Source organism: Leptonychotes weddellii, chromosome 1, assembly GCF_054177405.1.
Source record: "Leptonychotes weddellii isolate Sample4059 chromosome 1, ASM5417740v2, whole genome shotgun sequence".
NCBI lineage: Eukaryota > Metazoa > Chordata > Mammalia > Carnivora > Phocidae > Leptonychotes > Leptonychotes weddellii.
In genome coordinates, this window is record NC_138369.1 from 69742284 (window position 1) to 69760402 (window position 18119).

General features: G+C 36.9%; 1 protein-coding gene across 1 annotated transcript in view; it reads left to right on the forward strand.

Moving 5' to 3' along the window:
* The window catches only part of ZNF385D (zinc finger protein 385D), a 750122-nt gene that overhangs the window by 562375 nt on the left and 169628 nt on the right, over window positions 1–18119 (forward strand). Inside the window, exon 3 of the mRNA XM_081829883.1 lies at window positions 16300–16442. Within this exon, the coding sequence (XP_081686009.1) occupies window positions 16300–16442 (143 nt within the window). The remainder of the gene's footprint in view (window positions 1–16299; window positions 16443–18119) is intronic.

Consider the following 18119-nt stretch of genomic DNA (forward strand, 5'->3'; position numbering starts at 1 on the left):
ATTTCCTTTAGCAGATTTAAGCCTGCTCATTTGAAATATCTCATTACTGAAATAATCACTTTTAATTTACCAATTGTACAGCCTTTACCTTTCCAGAAACATAATGAATAATATAATTTGCTCCATGCCAATCAAATTTGCATCCCATGTGCCAGAAATGTAGGGTTTTATTCATGGACTCTATTCACATAGGCTCTCTGAACATATGACTTTTTTTAAAATAAAAATAAACATGTTTTGAAGAAGATTTACTTTACCATATTCTTATGTTATCAGTGAAGGACTTCAGATATTTTGTAACAGTATAATACTCTGAAATGTGATGGGAGAGTCTGAGTTCTTTGCAAACAGTTCCACTATGCTCATATCTATAGTTGGAATTTATCAATCAGTTGAGATCCTACCCAGACTAGCTAAATGAAAATGTAGCCAAGGACAATTGAAAATGGAGGACAGGGCGCCTGGGTGGCTCAGTTGGTTAAGCGACTGCCTTCGACTCAGATCATGATCCTGGAGTCCCGGGATCGAGTGCCGCATCGGGCTCCCTGCTCGGCGGGGAGTCTGCTTCTCCCTCTGACCCTCCTCCCTCTCATGCTCTCTGTCTCTCATTCTCTCTCTCTCAAATAAATAAATAAAATCTTTAAAAAAAAAAAAAGAAAGAAAAAAGAAAATGGAGGACAAAATTAAAAATGAAAATACAGACTCTCCAAAACATCTACCTGGCTTTGTGGCAGTGGGCATTAAAGAAAGGCTGAGCATACAACATGGCTGTCTGTGGGGAAGAAGAAATATAAGATTGTGAGCTTGTGTATAAGAATAGAAAAGAAAGGAACTGGGTAGCATTCATGATTTGGCTAGAGGTATTTGACAAAAAGAGCCAACTAAAATTTTGGCTAGACTAATTGAATTCTTCAGCTACAAGCAGGACTGCCATAAACAATTATTATCAAGATTTCCCCAGTGCCAATATGCCATCTAAAACTGTCTGTCTGGAATAGTTGTGAAAAGGTAGCAAATGGACAAGAAAGCTACTCATAAAATTAAGTGGCCTTGATTCCAGTCCATGTGAATACCAGAACATGTGAGGTTTTGGTTAAAAAAAAAAAAGTGCCAGTCATATCTGATATTGTTAATTAAACATCACACATGGCTCTTTACTAAAAAAAAAAAAAAAAAAAGAAGAAGAAGAAGAAGATGGGCTTCAAACTATATGAAAACATGGAGCAAAGACCAAAGTAAGGCCAACCAATGTTCAGTGAGAAGCTGGTTTGCTTTTGTTAATAAATGCTAATATTAACAAATTGTCCTTGTTTTTACTAGATGGTTCAGAGAAATATTTTATTAAATAAGAGAAAACTATTTTTCCAAAGGGGTTGCTGAAAAGAATAGGGATGGAAAAAAGAATGTGCTCATTCCCTGGCTATTGCTTTCGTTTTATCTTTCTTTAAAGGCTTGGGATCATATTTACTTTTATTAAAGATTCTGAGTCAGCTATTTTAGACACAGAGCTGGTCTCTGTCTCATGCAATACTTTGTCAGATAATGTCTTGCACTTAATTACTTTCCAATTTAGAAGATAGAAATAGGGACGCCTGGGTGGCTCAGTCGGTTAAGCGTCTGCTTTCAGCTCAGATCATGATCCCAGGGTCCTGGGATAGAGTCTCACATTGGGCTCCTTGCTGAGTGGGGAGCCTTCTTCTCCCTCTGCCTGCCACTTCCCCTGCTAGTGCTCTCTCTCTCTCTCTCTCTCTGTGTTAAATAAATAAATAAATAAATAAATAAATAAATAAATAAATCTTTAAAAAAATAAAAGAAATACTTCTGTGGGTTACCACGAGCTCTTCGAAGAGTGGGTGTTTCCATATAGGACATCTTTTTGGGTAGTTTCCATTTTGTTTACAGGTTGTTTCAGTAACAGCTCTGTCTAGGTCAAGTGGGTCATTTGCATATCTGATTTGAATTTGATCATTCCCCAGATTGTCTTTCCTAACACCCCCTCTCCTGTTCCTTCCTTCCTCCCTTCTTTCCTTTTCACTTCTCTCTTTTTAATATTATTTCCTATTCCTACCACCACAGTGCTTATACATTGAAAACAGGCATCAGTGAATATTTCATGTTCTTAGTAGGAATGAACCAAATAGTATTAATGAAATTAAATGTAGTTTGCCATTTCCATTTACTCTCTTTGGATTAGTTTTCAGAGAAACAATGTCTTATTTATCCATTCATTTATTCACTCACTCAAGAACACTTAACTGCCCATAAATTTCAAAGCACTTCATTAGGCATCATAAGAAAAATTAAGGTAACACAAACATGAACACTCCCCTTCAAAAGCTTTTTACGCCAAAGCCAAATAACTCCACTAGTAAATAAAAAATAAGACCCAACATAATGATTAATGATTTCAACAATAACTTCAATGAAATCAAATTTCATAAAATATTGTATATCAGTTTATTTCCTATCATTTAAATAAAATAATAATGAAAACAACAATAAGAAGAGTTACTATAATTTAGTATTTACTCCGTTAAATATTTCTCATGTAATCCTTAAATTCTGTGATTTAGCTGTTATTTTCCTTAATCTATAGGAGAAGAAACTACATAGGTGTTAAGTTCCTTAGGACACGAAAATGTTGGAATTTGGATTCAGGTTACTGATGATAAAGCCTGTTCTCATAACTACTTAAAATATTCTGTGGAAGTTTGCAAAAGATAAAATTGATTTTGGTGCTAAATGGACAGGGGGAGGGAGAAGTGGCATTTCAGCTAAACCTTGAAGGGCAGGGAGGAGTTAAATGACACAAATGTGAAAAAAATTAAACAAGTATTTTCCTTATCTTAGTTATATGATGAAGCCCCTCACTGGTATGAATAGGCAAGAAAAGGTCATAATGACATTGATAACATGGGAGACAGATAGTTAGCTCTTGGAAGGCATAATGACTTCTGAAAATGATATGCAGGACAGATCAGAATCATTCAGGAAAATGCAGGGGCAATTTCAGAAGAGACGCTTCTTGCAGAAATTTCTCTCCTCTCTCAGCGGGCATTCCTGCTCAAAGCAATTTGACTCATTCTGTTTTGTTCTTCCTTTGGGATTAATGTCCTTTCAAAAGCACAAAATAATCTTTACAATTTAAGGCAAACAGGCCCACGAATTTAAAAGGACTAACTCCAATTCTCCGCGTCTGTGATCAGAATCCCTTCTCCAGTTCCTTTTTTGGGTCGGTAGTTCTTTTGTTTTCCACCGACCTTTCTGGGTTTACATTGATCAGGTCAGTCCACGGGTTTCCACTTTCTGAGACAGATCAATGAGGAAGAATAGCTATGAGGAAGCTGTATATTCTCAAGGTGTTCAATCACATCTGAGTCAGGAGGGGGTCTCACAAAACATATTCACTATGTCTACAGTCACTGTTGCAGAAAGCCAAGGAATGGAAATCTCCTACTCATTGAGGAGCAAGTGCAAATCTCCAGTTGTCCTCATAACCTGGACAAGCTTTGGCAGAGAAGTCAAATGCCCTTCTTTGTCCTCTCACCAGATTCTAACCCAGAGGAGGCTGAACACTTCGCCAAATAGCTTGGTATAAGGACACCAGGAGGGTGATTCCACTGTCCATCTTCCCATGCTTACAAAGCATTTCCAGGTGTCTTCTAACCTGATTGATAAGAGCAGAGTTTAGGATGCCCTAATGTCATCATGTTTAAGTCATTTTGAGTATCCTGTTCGGGGTAGCAAACTTTGATCAACTGAATTAGATACTGGTATGTTGTGTTGGAAGGATTCTGAGGTCCCAACTAAATACATGATTGATTGGTAACTATGCCCTGAGTACTAGAAAAGAAAGCAGTATCATGGATTTGTATTCTTGGCTTATGGGGACAATGGATAGAATATGATTTTTACCAAGAGCAGGAATATTGAAATCTGTCATTAGTGGTTGCCTTCCTACTTTGAATTAGCTGCACCAAAGTATTTAATTTCATACAGCCTCAGTTTCACTACTATAAAAATAAAATTACTAAGAGTTAACAGATTGTGAAAATTAAAATCCTATGTATATGTAAAGTGCTCAAAAATTGAGAGTGGTTATTATTATTATTTTAATGTTTATTGTTATTATTTGAAATTGAATAATTCAGCGCATATAGTCCACCACACACCAGCAGAGTACAATTTAATTACTGGAATATTTTATCCTAATGGCTAAATTAAATATTTCTCTTCAAAATTTATTTAGGCCTGTGCTATCTGGATACTCAAATTCTAATTCTTCTAATAAGAAGATGAGCTTCTAGTAAATTTGTAGTCAAAGAAAAATCAGAGACAATTTCTGTGATGCCCTACATTAGCCAATTAGTTCTGGCTCAGTCTGAGTTGAGTCAAATCAATGGGTAGCACAAATCGGGATGTATCTGTACCTCATGGCAAGCAAAGAACTAAATATTTTAGGCTGGAATTCTTAGGAGGGTGAGAACTTGATTATGGCAAGCAGAAAAAAATCTGTGTTCTCTTGTTTCCCTTGGTCTCTGGTCTTGGACTTTTGGCCAGAGCCTGGTATTCTCTGAGTTCAGGGCCACTCCAGAAGATTCTCTCAGATGGATCCTTTACTGCCCATCATCTCTCCCAACATAGCTCCCAGCAGTAACAGCTCCCTAGGGATTATTTGCTTCCCCTTCATTTTAGTTTCACTTTAATCCTCGTTTTTAACTGCAGTATTTTATGATGTCTTTTATTTTATCACATTATAGATGTCCCTTTTCATTCTGTGTTACGTTTTGGTGATGGCTCCATAACCTTGGTATGATGACTTTCTCCTCCCAGAGGCTACAAGCAATTTGTTTTTTTTTGTTTTGTTTTGTTTTTCTGGATTTGTAAATCCTGTATCTGCTCCCTCCTAGCTATTTGAATGTGAAAACTTAAGTCCTTCACTCAGAGGCAATTTCTGTTTCCATCAGTACCTCTTTCACATTGGTGGGAATCACAACTTGGTAGGTATTTGAGAGGAAGAAGGGTGTAATATAATCAAAGAATATGGGCTTTGGAATCAGACATCTCTGGTTTCTAATTCTTCTTGGCTCTACCACTTAAGGTGGTTTATCTTCAGTAAATGGATCTCACTAAGCCTCTGTTTCTTCATCTGTATAATGAGAACAAGGATATCTTCATTGTTTACAAAAATAATGTATATAAATTGCCATCTAGCACAGAACTTAGAATACAATAAGTGCTCAAAATGACAGGACTTCTTATAAAAATAAAACATGGCTTTGTGTATCTTCTCACTTACAATCACTTATGGACATTTTATTTTTCTTCCATTTTAAAGCCAGTCATTTTCAGGACACTATAATTACTACAATTCTGATAGTAACTGATTTTATATCTCTTCCAAGGACCAAATGTTTCAGAATTAGAAGAAAATATAAAGTTAGGTTTGTTTTAAGCAAAACCTGCCAGAAGAAACAATCACATTGGGGCCGAGACTAAACAGAGCACATGTCAGCTCCACAGGGAATGTTCTTGAGGAAACTGAAATCAGAATTTCTTTTTGCTATTATAGGATTTGTAAGAATGTTCACCAACGCAATGGAAATCAGAACTCACAGTTCCTACACCTTAGAAGCTAAGAGGTGCTACGAATGGGATGTGCCAAGTGTAGGCCCCTTAAGACAGCAAAAATGTGATTGTCACTCTTTTTAATATATCTTACTTTTATTTGGTGATAGTGATAGTGACACATTATTTCTCAATGTCACCCAGTGTTAATCCAGCTGCATTTCCTAGGAATTCTGTGTCATAACTGTTATGAAAGAAAATTCAATTGAAATGTGGGGAAAAAAATCACAGTGAAACATTGAATGAAAACATTCACAATCAAGTGAATGCTCTAACAGATATTAGTCTTAAGTTCAATTGAGTTAATTATGATGAATGTAAGTTTAACTTCTACTTTGCTCTTCTGGACTGTGTAGATGAAGTGAAAGGGAAAACTAAACCAATAACAGGTTAATTCAAGCAGAAAAAATGGTATCTTTGGATGAATGCATCTGCTTAGTTCATTCAGGCTGCTTTAATGGAATACCACAGACTGGGTGGTTTATAATTAACAACCATTTATTTCTCACAGTTCTGGAGGCTGGTAAGTCCAAGATCAAAGCACAGGCAGATTTGGTGTCTGGTAAGGCCTACTTTCTGGTGCATAGACTTCTGCCTCACATGTGGAAGGGGCAGGATTCTTTCTGGGGCCTCTTCAGTAAAGGCACTAATCCCATTCTTAAGGGCTCCACCCTCATGACCTAAACACAGCCAAAGGGCCCACCTCCAAATACCATCACACTGGGGGCTGGGTTTCAACATATTAATTTAGGGAGGGGCACAAACATTCAGTCTATTGCATTATGGTATCTGGTAGATTCAATATTTGCATAATATGCAATATACTGGATTATAAGCACCAATGGAGCAAGAAACTGAAATTGCTTCTTGAATATTCCAGTGCCTTACAAATGAGTCCCTCTCAGTACACATTCATTTGATTTGCTTTGGCAAAGTTTAATTTGAATCAGCTTTTTGTTTATAGAATTTGTTGTTCTCTATTACACGTCATCAAAAAAATGGCAATATCTGAATAAAATGTAGCTATAATGGCTTAAACTCTGGAAGCAGAATGTTTGGTGTCAAATTTTGGCTTTACACCTTACTAATGGTGTGACCTTGAGCAATTGTCTTTAACCTCATCATTATTCCTTTCTTTTTTTTTTTAATTCAAAAGGCTATGAAAGGACAAAGGAGCTATATACTACATAGAGTTCTCTGCACAGTTCCCCTTGTGCAGGAGCTGAAATGTAATTGCTTTTAGGCTGATGGAGGAAAGGGGAGTTGTTTAAAAGACAGAATAAATTCACACCTAAAAATGAAATCCATGGTTAAGAAACTTATGTTGAGAGAAAATGCTAATAAAATTATGTTATAAACAGATTAGAGCATTTTATGTTTAGACCATGTATTTAGTTTTTTTTTTTAAAGAAAAGAATCAACAAAGGAAGCTTAATGGAACTAATTATTGGTCTAAAAATTGGACTAAAAATATATGATAAAATGTTCCTTGCCTTTTAGCAATACACACCAATAAACTCTGATAGTTTAGGGTGCCTGGGGGGCTCAGTTGGTTAAGCATCTGCCTTCGGCTCATGTCATGATCCTGGGGTCCTGGGATCGAGTCCCACATCAGGCTTCTCCCTCTGCCTCTCTCTCTCTATCTCTCATGAATAAATAAATAAAATCTTTAAAAAAATATTCTCTGATAGTTTAGTCCCCATTTATGTTCTCTTCTTCCAGGAAGTTGCTGGTTAGTTTGCCTCTAGGCAGACATATTCTCCCCCTCTCATCTTGCTCTTTCCAGTCCTTCTGGGTCTTTCTCACTGGGCTAAGGATCGGATTGTCAAGGTGTAGGCTTAGACCCGGGCCTCTTCTAATGCTTCCCAGGGAAATCTTTCTCATGTCCAGATTTCCTATCTGATGACTCTCCAGTGTTTGCTCAGAGTGGAATCTGCCCAGAACTGGCCTCTAAGCAGTATCCAATGGCTACTTTTCCACTTAGACCTCAGGTTCATTAGGTCAAAAACTTAGCTTGTCTTCTTCTCTTAGATTTGCTCTTCTTGTCAACTAATAGCTTCACCATTTACATAATAAAAATACTACTTAAGATAAATGGAGGTGGTGTGTAATTCTTACTTAACTCATTTTGTTTTATTGTTTTTTAAAGATTTTATTTATTTATTTGAGATTGAGAGGGAGACAGAGGAGCAGGGGCAGAGGGAGAGGGAGAGGCAGGCTCTCCGCTGAGCAGGGAGCCTGAGGGACACAGGGTTCACTCCCACCCAGGACCCCAGCTGGGATCAGGATCTGAGCCAAAGGCAGCCACTTAACTGACTGAACTACCCAGGCACCCCCTTATTTAACTCATTTTAATAGTACTGGGAGAACTACACCACACCATTTAAGCTCAGGAGATGTTTTATTAATACCTTGGATCACATTTAGTATCTACACAGATTGGCAAGGGCTTGGAGATGAAACAAAGAATGCAACACAATTATGAGAAGAAGAAAAAAAAAAAAAAAAACATGAGGGAAGATATTTATCAGGCTCTGGAGGAACTGCATGCCCAGCTCTACAGGCATAGTAAGGTTCATGCAGGTAAGTCCCAGTTGAAAGGCACAGATCATGGAACAGCAATGCCAAGGACCTCTTTAGAGTGAGGTGACTAAAGCCTAGATATTATGAGCAAAATTACCCTGAGAGACAGATGTAGTTAGGCAGGTTTAACTGCCTACGTTAGCTGGATTTCAACACTTGGCTCTTATTGCGACTGCATTGTGACACACTTTGTTTCATTAAATAAAAGCATTGTGATAGCACTCTCAAAGAGTATCAGATATGAATAAACATTCATTTGCCCTAGAACTGGCCCTTTTTGCATCCTTGGTTTGAAAATGTGGTATCATTTTTATCCAAAGCACTCATTATTCATTAATATTGATTTTAGCATTAAACATTTTTTTTAAATTAGGTTTCTCATTGAGTATTATCATCATTGATCACACATAAAGATTCATATTGGCCATTGTTTTCTCCAGGAGTGGACAAGTAATCCTTTTTCGTATGATTCCAACAGTGTCTGCCTTCTGACAGTGGCCACATTTGGCTCTTGGAAAGCTTTCCTCCTCAATCCCAGAAGGAGAAGAAACCAGGAGAAAGAAAGACTTTCTCTCTGATCAGCAAGACATTCTGAAACAGACTGTATCAGGCACCTTATCTGTAAATTACTCATCACTCAAAAATGTTGGCTTTGCTCTGGAGCTGTAATGGCCAATAGAACCTTCTGCGATGATAGAAATGTTTTCTAACTGCTGCATACAACATGGTAGCTTCTAGCCACATGTGGCTATTCAGCATTCAAATGTGGCTAGTGTGGCTGAGAAGCTGGATTTTTAATTTTACTAATTTTTAATTTAAAATAGCCACACATGGCTAATGACTACCGTATCGGACACCTTGGTACTAGAGCATCTTTATTACTACTTATAATTTATTTTGTGAAATTAAATCTTGGGCAATTCCTCTTGAGGAAAATTTTACATTTTTACATCTTATGTCCCTGGTACTGAGTTGAGAGGAATTTTTCAAGCAAAATCTTTTGACTTCCTGTGAGGGGGTACTAATCCTGAGTTATGTACGCTTTGACAGAGGGGCTGAAGTACAGGAGTAAAAGTCTAAAACTCCTTACAGATTTTTCTGCAGTGTTTCCCAGGCACCAGAAATTGTCATGACAGTTAGCTAAATAAATAAGAGATTCTACTTTTCTTCTAGTGAAGACTTGACTCAGGATATTGGCAACTAGATAATAGCATTTTTTTTTTTTTTAATTCTGGTCATGACATTCACTGACAGTGACAGAGAAAGCAATGTTAGCTAGTCCTTCTTAGGTTCCTTCCAAAATGAGTTTTGAGATGATTTACTGAAATGCTAAAATACCACAACTTAAGATGAAAAAATACGGAATTTGGATAAGGGGAAACATGGCTGGCTCACATGTGTTCTCTTTCATGGTTTAAGATGGAGTCCTGACCATTGACTCGAGCTAATGTTTCTGAATCAGTGTTTCCAGAGTGATGCTCCAGTTGCCCTGACTCATATTCCTATTCTCACCTGATCCCTCTCTGTGGTCAAGAACAGGATGTGAAAGCGCAGCCACCGTCCTGTGTGGCTTAGTGCTACCACCTGTCTGTGGATCAGACCTTGCTTTAACACTGGAATTGACCTGCCAAGGGTCAGTCACTTTAGGCCAATGAGGACCTTCATCCTGAGGGAGAAAATGCTGGGTCAACTTTCCAAAACCTAGCAGGTAAATCGACAATCTAAAATAGGAAGGAAAAGAAAGTAATAGAAGAAAAATGTGAAAAGTCACATTAAATTCAGATTTTATTTCAAAATAAGTTTCTAGTTTTATCATTCAGTTGGGAACAATATTTAAACAAAGATCAGAACTGAATGGGACTTTGGATCACTGGGTTTATGGAAACATGGTAAACATAAGTTTTTCAAACTTTTCTAGCCAGAAAGTTGAAAAATCATCATAACACTGAAGTACCCAACGAATAACCTTGAGAATTTGAGAGGCAGTCACACAAGGGAATACAACAAACACGTATTTATTTTTCTGATTTGGCAAGTAGATGTTAAAGAATGCAAACTTGAGGGCTTTTGAAACATATCTGATATGATATGCATGTCTTTCTGGATTCTTTCTCAAATATAGGGCAGTGCCAGGATGTTGCCATGGTAGATAAATATCTGCGATAAATACTGAATATTCCTTTATCATAGTCTTTACAAGGAATGTGTTTATTGGGTTTTTTTTTTTTTTTGAGCAGTAATAAAAATTTCAAGATTTCTCATTTTAATGCATTACGTCTGGCTGCAAAGGAGCTGCTTGCCTTATATGGCAAAACTGACTTTGTAGAGTGTTCCTTTTACTGCTATTTTGTTGATTTTTGTGGTTCTTTTAATTTAAAAGCTATTTGCATCAGTACTTTGAAAATTCTTAAGGTCACTCGGATTCACAACAAATGCCATCTCTTACCTGTGTGATTTTAAGTAAGATATTTTGCTTCATAGAGCTTTGGCTTTTGAGCTTGTAAATTGAGTATTACAGTAGATACATGCAGAATTGTTGTGCATTTTATTATTTTTTATTTTTTTAAGTTTTTATTTAAATTCCAGTTTGTTAACATACAGTGTAATATTAGTTTAAGGTGTACAATTTAGTGATTCAGTACTTACATACAACACCCAGTGCTCATCACAAGTCCCTCCTTAATCCCCTTCCCCTATTTCACCCATCCCCCACCCACCTCCCCTCTGGTAACCATCAGTTTGTTGGTGTGCATTTTAAAGGAATTAAGGGATAGCAGACATGGTCCATGCAATTACTCAGTAGATTCATAAAATTTAGCTGTATTCTCTACACTCATTCCCACCCATGCTGGCTGGCCGATTTCACAGCACTCTATGGCCAGTGTTTTGTGTCAAATCAACTTTTACCTTTATGCCCCCAATACTCATTTGTTTTCTACTTCATGATAGTGGTATCAGATCTAAATTTTTTATGTCTACCATCCCATAGACCCCGGAATTCCTAGTGCACCTTTCCTTCCCGCAATGCACATGGCAAATTCTAACTGAAGTAGTTGGAAATAGATGTGAGTAGTGTTCCATGTGAATTCATAGTTGCTTCGCAAGTAACTACTTAGGACTTGATACTACTTAAAATGCTCTTGGTGTTTTCCTGTTAGGTATGAATATTCTAAGTGCTTTACTGGTTTAATCATAGCTCACTATTGAAATATATATATTATACTTGCAGATAAGTATAAATATAATTATTTATATATTTAATATATAAATTAATATGTGTATTTTTAATAAAAACATATAGTTAAATTTATATATATACGTGTGTGTGTGTGTGTATAAAACTGATGGTTAAGGATAAAGATACCATGGAAATTATTTATCTGATCAGGAAATTGAGGATTTCTGCTGCTTTTATAAATGTAGACTTAAAAATATTTTCATATATAATAATCATATATGTTAATATATTTATATACATTTTTATACATGTATATATAATTATATATTTGTTATATATATATATATATATATATATACATATATATGATTCCCAGTCCTAAAGCATACATGGTTTTGAATATTTAACAGCTGCAACCCTTGATTATTTTGAACTTCAGTTTTGTCATTTGGAGAAATGAAAGATTAATTAGTAGGTTAAGCTGTCAGGTTGTCAGACAGGACATCTGTGACTGTTTGATAAACCCTGAATGCCTGAATGGATCAAGTGCAGAAGTTCAAGGTTAAAAGTGTTATATTACAGAAAGAACACTGTCCCACTCTGAAGGAGTATTTCAAAATATTGATTTACAAAGTATCCTCTTTGTGAAGACTCTGTTTCTGCAGGGGTCAAAATAAACAAAGTGAACGATATGAACATGCTTCTAAATTGTCTTGATTGACTGCTTTCAGAGAGCCCCAGTTTGTGTCTGGAGGAATTTGAACAGCTCCTTTGGAATTTATTAGGTTCATTAAAAAATACATGCCTCACTTAGGGAGCGCCAATTGGCCACACATTGGGCTGGGCACTGTATACATAATATCTCTAATAAGATAGGCTTCAAGTGACAACTGGCTTAGAATTCCTTTTTTTCTGTATGAATTATTAAAATGAACATTTCCAAATTTATATTTTAATTGATTTTCAGAAATGCAAACTTTTGAAGTGAATGTATCTTACTCTGTCACATAATCTTTATTAACAACTAGTCTATTAACAAATAAGTTACTCATGTATTCTTTTCAAATTCATGTTTGTACTTTTGTGAATATACAGCTGTCTTATGAATACACCAAGGTAATATTTAATGTTTGCTCTATAGTTCAGTTCTAAATTCTAAATATAACCTAGCAGAATAAACATAAAAAAGGGACAGAGAAATTTTGTGAGCTTTAATGATTATCTTATTTACTGTATTTACCTAAATTATTCAATACCTTAGTGTCTAACATTCTATACTCAATGAATGTTTTTATTTGCTGACTTTCATGGTATATTAGAAATTTGGTATATGGAGAGATATTAACTGCTCTGAAATCAGAATAATTTAATTGTTAAAATTGCATAGGCTATGAAAGAGGTGGTACTAGCCTTAGGTAGGTAGGGTTTCAAACATAAAAGATATCGAGCTTATATTTTTTTTCAGTCTCCACTCATGGAGGCTTCAAAATGCTTTCTTCAAATTAAGAATACCAATATTTCCAGAAGTGTGACATTCCAATGAATGAAGTGACACTGTTAATAAACGATAACAACAAAACTACTCTTTTTTAACATATAGTAATGCCTACAAATTCATTGTGTATTTTGATGTTTATTATTGTTAAGGTCATTTTATAATAAAGAAAATAATAATAAATGTATATTTGTATCCTAAATGCAGTAGTTTCTGTTAAAAAATGAAGAAATGAAATAGTTGTTTTCTCAAGGAGAATATTTTAATCTGCTTTACAAATGAAATATGTTTCATTTGATGATTTTGATTTTGTACTCTTTGCAAATAATATTCTTGCTGCTGAGCATGTACAGATTGGTGCAAGGAAATATTTCAGGACATATCCAAATTTTAAAAGTAGAAAAGGTAGTCACAGATAATTTTTAAGAGAGAGCTTCAGTTTTATACCTCAGTATCAGCATTATGGATTTTGTGGCAAGTATCTATTTTAGAATAAAGCAATTCAACATTTCACTTAGACTCATAATAGTTATACCCTGCTATCCAAGAACTGGAAGTGGACTCAGACTTTATTAGAGACCATCTTCTATGAGGAGTGAGGCATACAGGACTGGGCAGAGGGAAAAGTTGAACTGTGAGGCAGTCACAACAGAGGCCTCAGGCTATCCTAGATCTTATGAGGAGGTCTAGAGCAGAAATACAGGTTCAGAGTCATCCTGCCTTGAGGCATAAAGAAGCCACGACACCCCTGTTATCAATCAGTCATTGCACACTGGAAGACTTTGACTTGGGCTGAGGCAGCACCCTCTGGCCCAAGGCAATGTGCGTGCAGATTCTCAGTGTGAGTTATCAGCTACCAGCTCTTCCCAGCTCTGCCAGGAGCTGGGGAAGGGGGCGGTGGAAGCACACTGCAGCATCTACTACACCTGTATTTGCATAGCCAGTAGCCAAAATGTGTGTAGTCACACATGTGCTCTGCTCTCCAACCATCTTTTTGGTTTATCTCTTCAAACAGGTAAGAAGAGATGGGCTCAAATAATTTGCCTAGGTTCCCCCAATTTTATGACTCTTCCTTGATATTTTTGCATCCCTTATTAAGGAAAACCCAGTGGCAACATTGAGAGAAGGTCTTTAGCTGCACGTATAAGTTAAATGAAATACATATCTCGGAGGAAGAGAGGTGGGACTTAACTTTATCAAGCAGTCAATCAACTTTGTGCCTCTCATTGTGTTGGATAAAATAAATAAGCTTGAGCTATCTCTTTAACATTTCTGGTCATCCTGAACCAGAGGGGGACTTATAAATGAAATAATTACAGAATATGTTCCTGCTGAATTGCATTCTTTTAATTACAAGAATGGAACATTTCAATGGAAGCTACATTAACAACCACAGAGTTTTCCAACTTATTTTTTCTTCATAATATTATGTTAGCCCTTACTTGATTTCTGATATTTTAGACTCAAACAAGGTAATGGATATATATGAACACCTTTTGCAAAGAGTGATGTGTGACACAGATAAAAATAATATAAAATTATTTATTAAAGCTCACTATTATTTGTGCTCACGTTAAACTATATCATTGATTTCCACCCAGACATATTTTACTTAGAGTTTTCTAAAGACATACTGACCAAAAATTTGTTTTGTTTCTTTAACTTTTTATCAAAAGAAATTTTTAGTAATACTAAACTCAAGACAAAACTATCACCAAAGTTTTATGGATGCTCTCTCTAAGAAAGTTTAGACACCCACACTCAATATACTAACAGGTGGACAATAAAATACATTTATGATGTGCTCTGGTGAATGTAGACTTGTTATTTTTTTGCTTTTATCTATGCTTGCTTTAACATCTGTCCTCTCTCTTCTGACTTGTACTACTTTTTATTTTAATTGGTTTGCTGATTCAAACTTGTTACCGTTGGCCTTGCTGTTGTTAAGGAATATTTTAAAAGGGAAGTGAAAAGAGTGGTAAAAATACTGGTTTTGTTAATTTGGCTCCAGCTGATTTTATACCTGGAAATAGGAGAGTTAATGGGTTTTTTGTATGGTTAATTACATCTTGTGCTGATGGCTTCTGTTGTAGGCATTAAGTCACCCACCTTGTTAACTGATCTACTGGTCTAGTAGGGTTAGATTTGCCATTGGGGAATCATTTTTAGAATGTTTACCTTGTGTTCAGATAACTGATTGAAGGCAGGATGATGGTTGTGTCCAGTTGACCAGAGAAGTGATTGTGAGATTTTTAAAGATTATTCCTATGGGTCTCACTCTACTTTGTTTTGAAAACAAAATGGCAGGCAAGTGAGTGGCACAGACATGAGCCTCTCTTCTCTCTTCTGCCTCTTAGGGTTCTTTTCCATGAGAAAGGAAAAATCCCACTGTGTTTTTTTTCCTAATGCTTCTTGGATTTTCACCAGCAGGTTTTTACAGTCTGTTGCTTGCCTCTCAGATTAGAAGAATGCTGGCATATTTTAACGGTTTCCTAGGATTCAAACAGCCTTTAATTAAGAGCAAATTGATGTTTTGGAATGTTACCAACATATGGGAGACTGAACACTGAGATGGGCTTCTTTCCTTCCATCTTCTGAGTGCATGGAGCCCTATAATGGGGAGTGGGGGAGAAGGGTGGGGGTGCTCCATTGCAAACAGCTGGTTGCCTACCAGTATGCAAAGGGTGTCTTTGTTGGCATAATATTCCCACTGCTTGCTCATTGGTGGCCTTCTAAATTCCACCTACTCACAACTGGGAAGGAGGTAGGTAGTCATAGAATGCTCAAAGCTGCCAGGGTGCTGAACAGTTCAGGGATTGCTTGGTTTGTAGCTGGGTTCACTTGTTTTAATCCTCCAGTTGCCAGGGCAGTAACATATGGCTGCTGTATTTGTGGTTAAGTTTCTTTTCCATGCCAAGTTCATGTCTTCTTGCTGCCAGAGTTTTGGATGTGGTGGAAAAGAGCAGTTCTGTAAAGTAATCACTTAGACTTGATGCATATTCTGAGTAGAAGTTCGTTTTCAAAGAGGGATGAGAGGGCAACGGAGGGAGGGGTTTTCCTTTTGAATCAAGGGATTTTAGTGAAAGAGTTGTTGCTGATCCAATCCAGAGCTTTAGGCCAGAAAGGAAGGATAGATGGTAGAGTATGAAATGTTGGAAATGGTAACTGTTACTTACACAACTGTACAGTTATTATCTGAGGAGGGAAAGGGAGCAGCTTAACTAGCTCCCTCTGCCTAATGGCAGATCCGCTCATTGACCACTTCCTAGCTGAGGCCACTACACTCCCTGTCTTGTTTTTTCCAGTGACCCACAAAGCTGGCCTTTTGGGCTCAAAAGACACCTTGATGGTTTTTTGTTTTTGTTTTTAGCATGCACAATGTCGCTGATTGCTCCCTTTGCTCTCCTCTCTGCAGGTGGTACCTGCCAGAGCCCTGCTCTCCCAGCCCTGGTCCGTCCACCAGCCCCTCCTCTGCAACCTTCGCTGGATATCAAACCCTTTCTTCCCTTTCCTCTGGACACAGCAGCGGCAGTCAACCTCTTCCCCAATTTTAATGCGGTAAGTCCCCAGGTCACATTTGCATGTGGCCAAGTGGTAAGTGCCAGGAGTACTTTGTTGTTGTTGCTATTGTTGCTTTCCTTTTTTTGAAAGAAAGGATTATTTTAGTTTTTCAAATTAATGCTCATATAAAATGTTTTGTTAGTTCTCAGAGGAGAGTCTGCTGCAGGGTCCTTTCAATACAGTAGTTGAGGTCAGAGAGTTCCTTTTTTATAGCTGAGCCTTTGGGACTTGTTATGAACAATAAATTCATTTGGCCACAAAGTTGTAACCTTGGTGCAGAATAGAAAAGGAAGTTGACCCAATAGAAATAAGAGTAGTCCTGATGTGCCAGGGGTAAGTTGGTCACTACGTCCATTTTGCTGTTATCATTTATTCCATGGATGGTCTGAAAGCTACAAGGTAGCTGGTTGTCTGGTTATATAAGGTCCCCAGAGCCAGGCTCCTTCAAGGGAAAATGAAAAGAGATTTAATCCACCTGGGTTGGTCTTGAGTTCATGTCTCCCGTTTAGTGTCTTTCTGGGTAATACTAATGATTCCATTATTTTGTTGGAATATATCTACATTAAAACTTAATGGATTTATTAAAGAGAACATTAGAATTCAAGTAAGTGTCTAAAAACTTGAACGAGTTTCTTCTGAGTCCTACACTTTAATTTTCAAATCTGTTGCTTCTTTTCTAATTTAATGAAGAGGACCCCAATAAGCACAATAGTGATGCATTCCATTTGCAGAGCACTTTTTTCCCCCTTAACTTAAAGCAACTCAGCATTCTGGTGGTAGGAGGGTTTCTTTTGTTTGTTTTGCTTTTTTTGTCTTGTTTTGTTTTCCCTTCTTACCGTGTCACAGTTGCTCAGGTTAGGTCTTTCTTAAATTACTTTGTTTTTTGGGCTTAGTTAATGGCCTTCTCAACACAAGTTCAATTACTTGCTTCTATTTTCACTCTTAGCATATCTTTGTAAGTTGACAGATTCCTCATATTCATCATCATCTCTTTTTGTACAGGCAGTGAAAGTATTCTTATGATGAAAATAGAAATAAGGGTTGAAAAGGTTAGAAACCCATGACTATTTTTTTCCTAATATCATCTGATTCAGATTTCAGCAGTTTGTCATAATGGAGGTCTGAGCTTATCAATGACAGGATGTGTCAACACAACCAGAGCAAAGAGGATTAAGATGGTAGGTCACTGAATGCCCAGTGATCTAAATAATACAGATTTCTTATTGAAACATCTTGCTTCCATGATGGATTTTTTAAAATCTTCCCACAGTTAGATCATTCTCTTTCAGGAGATGGAAGTGGGTCTTATTTTCTTTAATAATACTTCATCCTGGGGACTCTGGTCATTCCAGGGACATGGTCCAATTATATGCTAGTCCTCGCTAAAGGGCAAGGGAGAATCAGAATGATCACTTTGCTCTTTTAGGGGAGAGGGGTTTTCCATGGGAATCTTATTTTGAAATTGATGGAGCATAAATGGAGGAGCATCAAGATCACGTTTCCAAAGTAAAGATTTCTAATCCTAGGCATTTCAATAAGTGTAGAGAAAAAATTGCTCAGCATCAAATTCTCTGATTTTTAAATGACCACACTAAAGTCCCATGGGTTCCCTTTCTCCGCTGTTCAGTTAAGTGGCTTCCTGGCACAGTCTTGCTTCCCAGACGCCCAGAGATG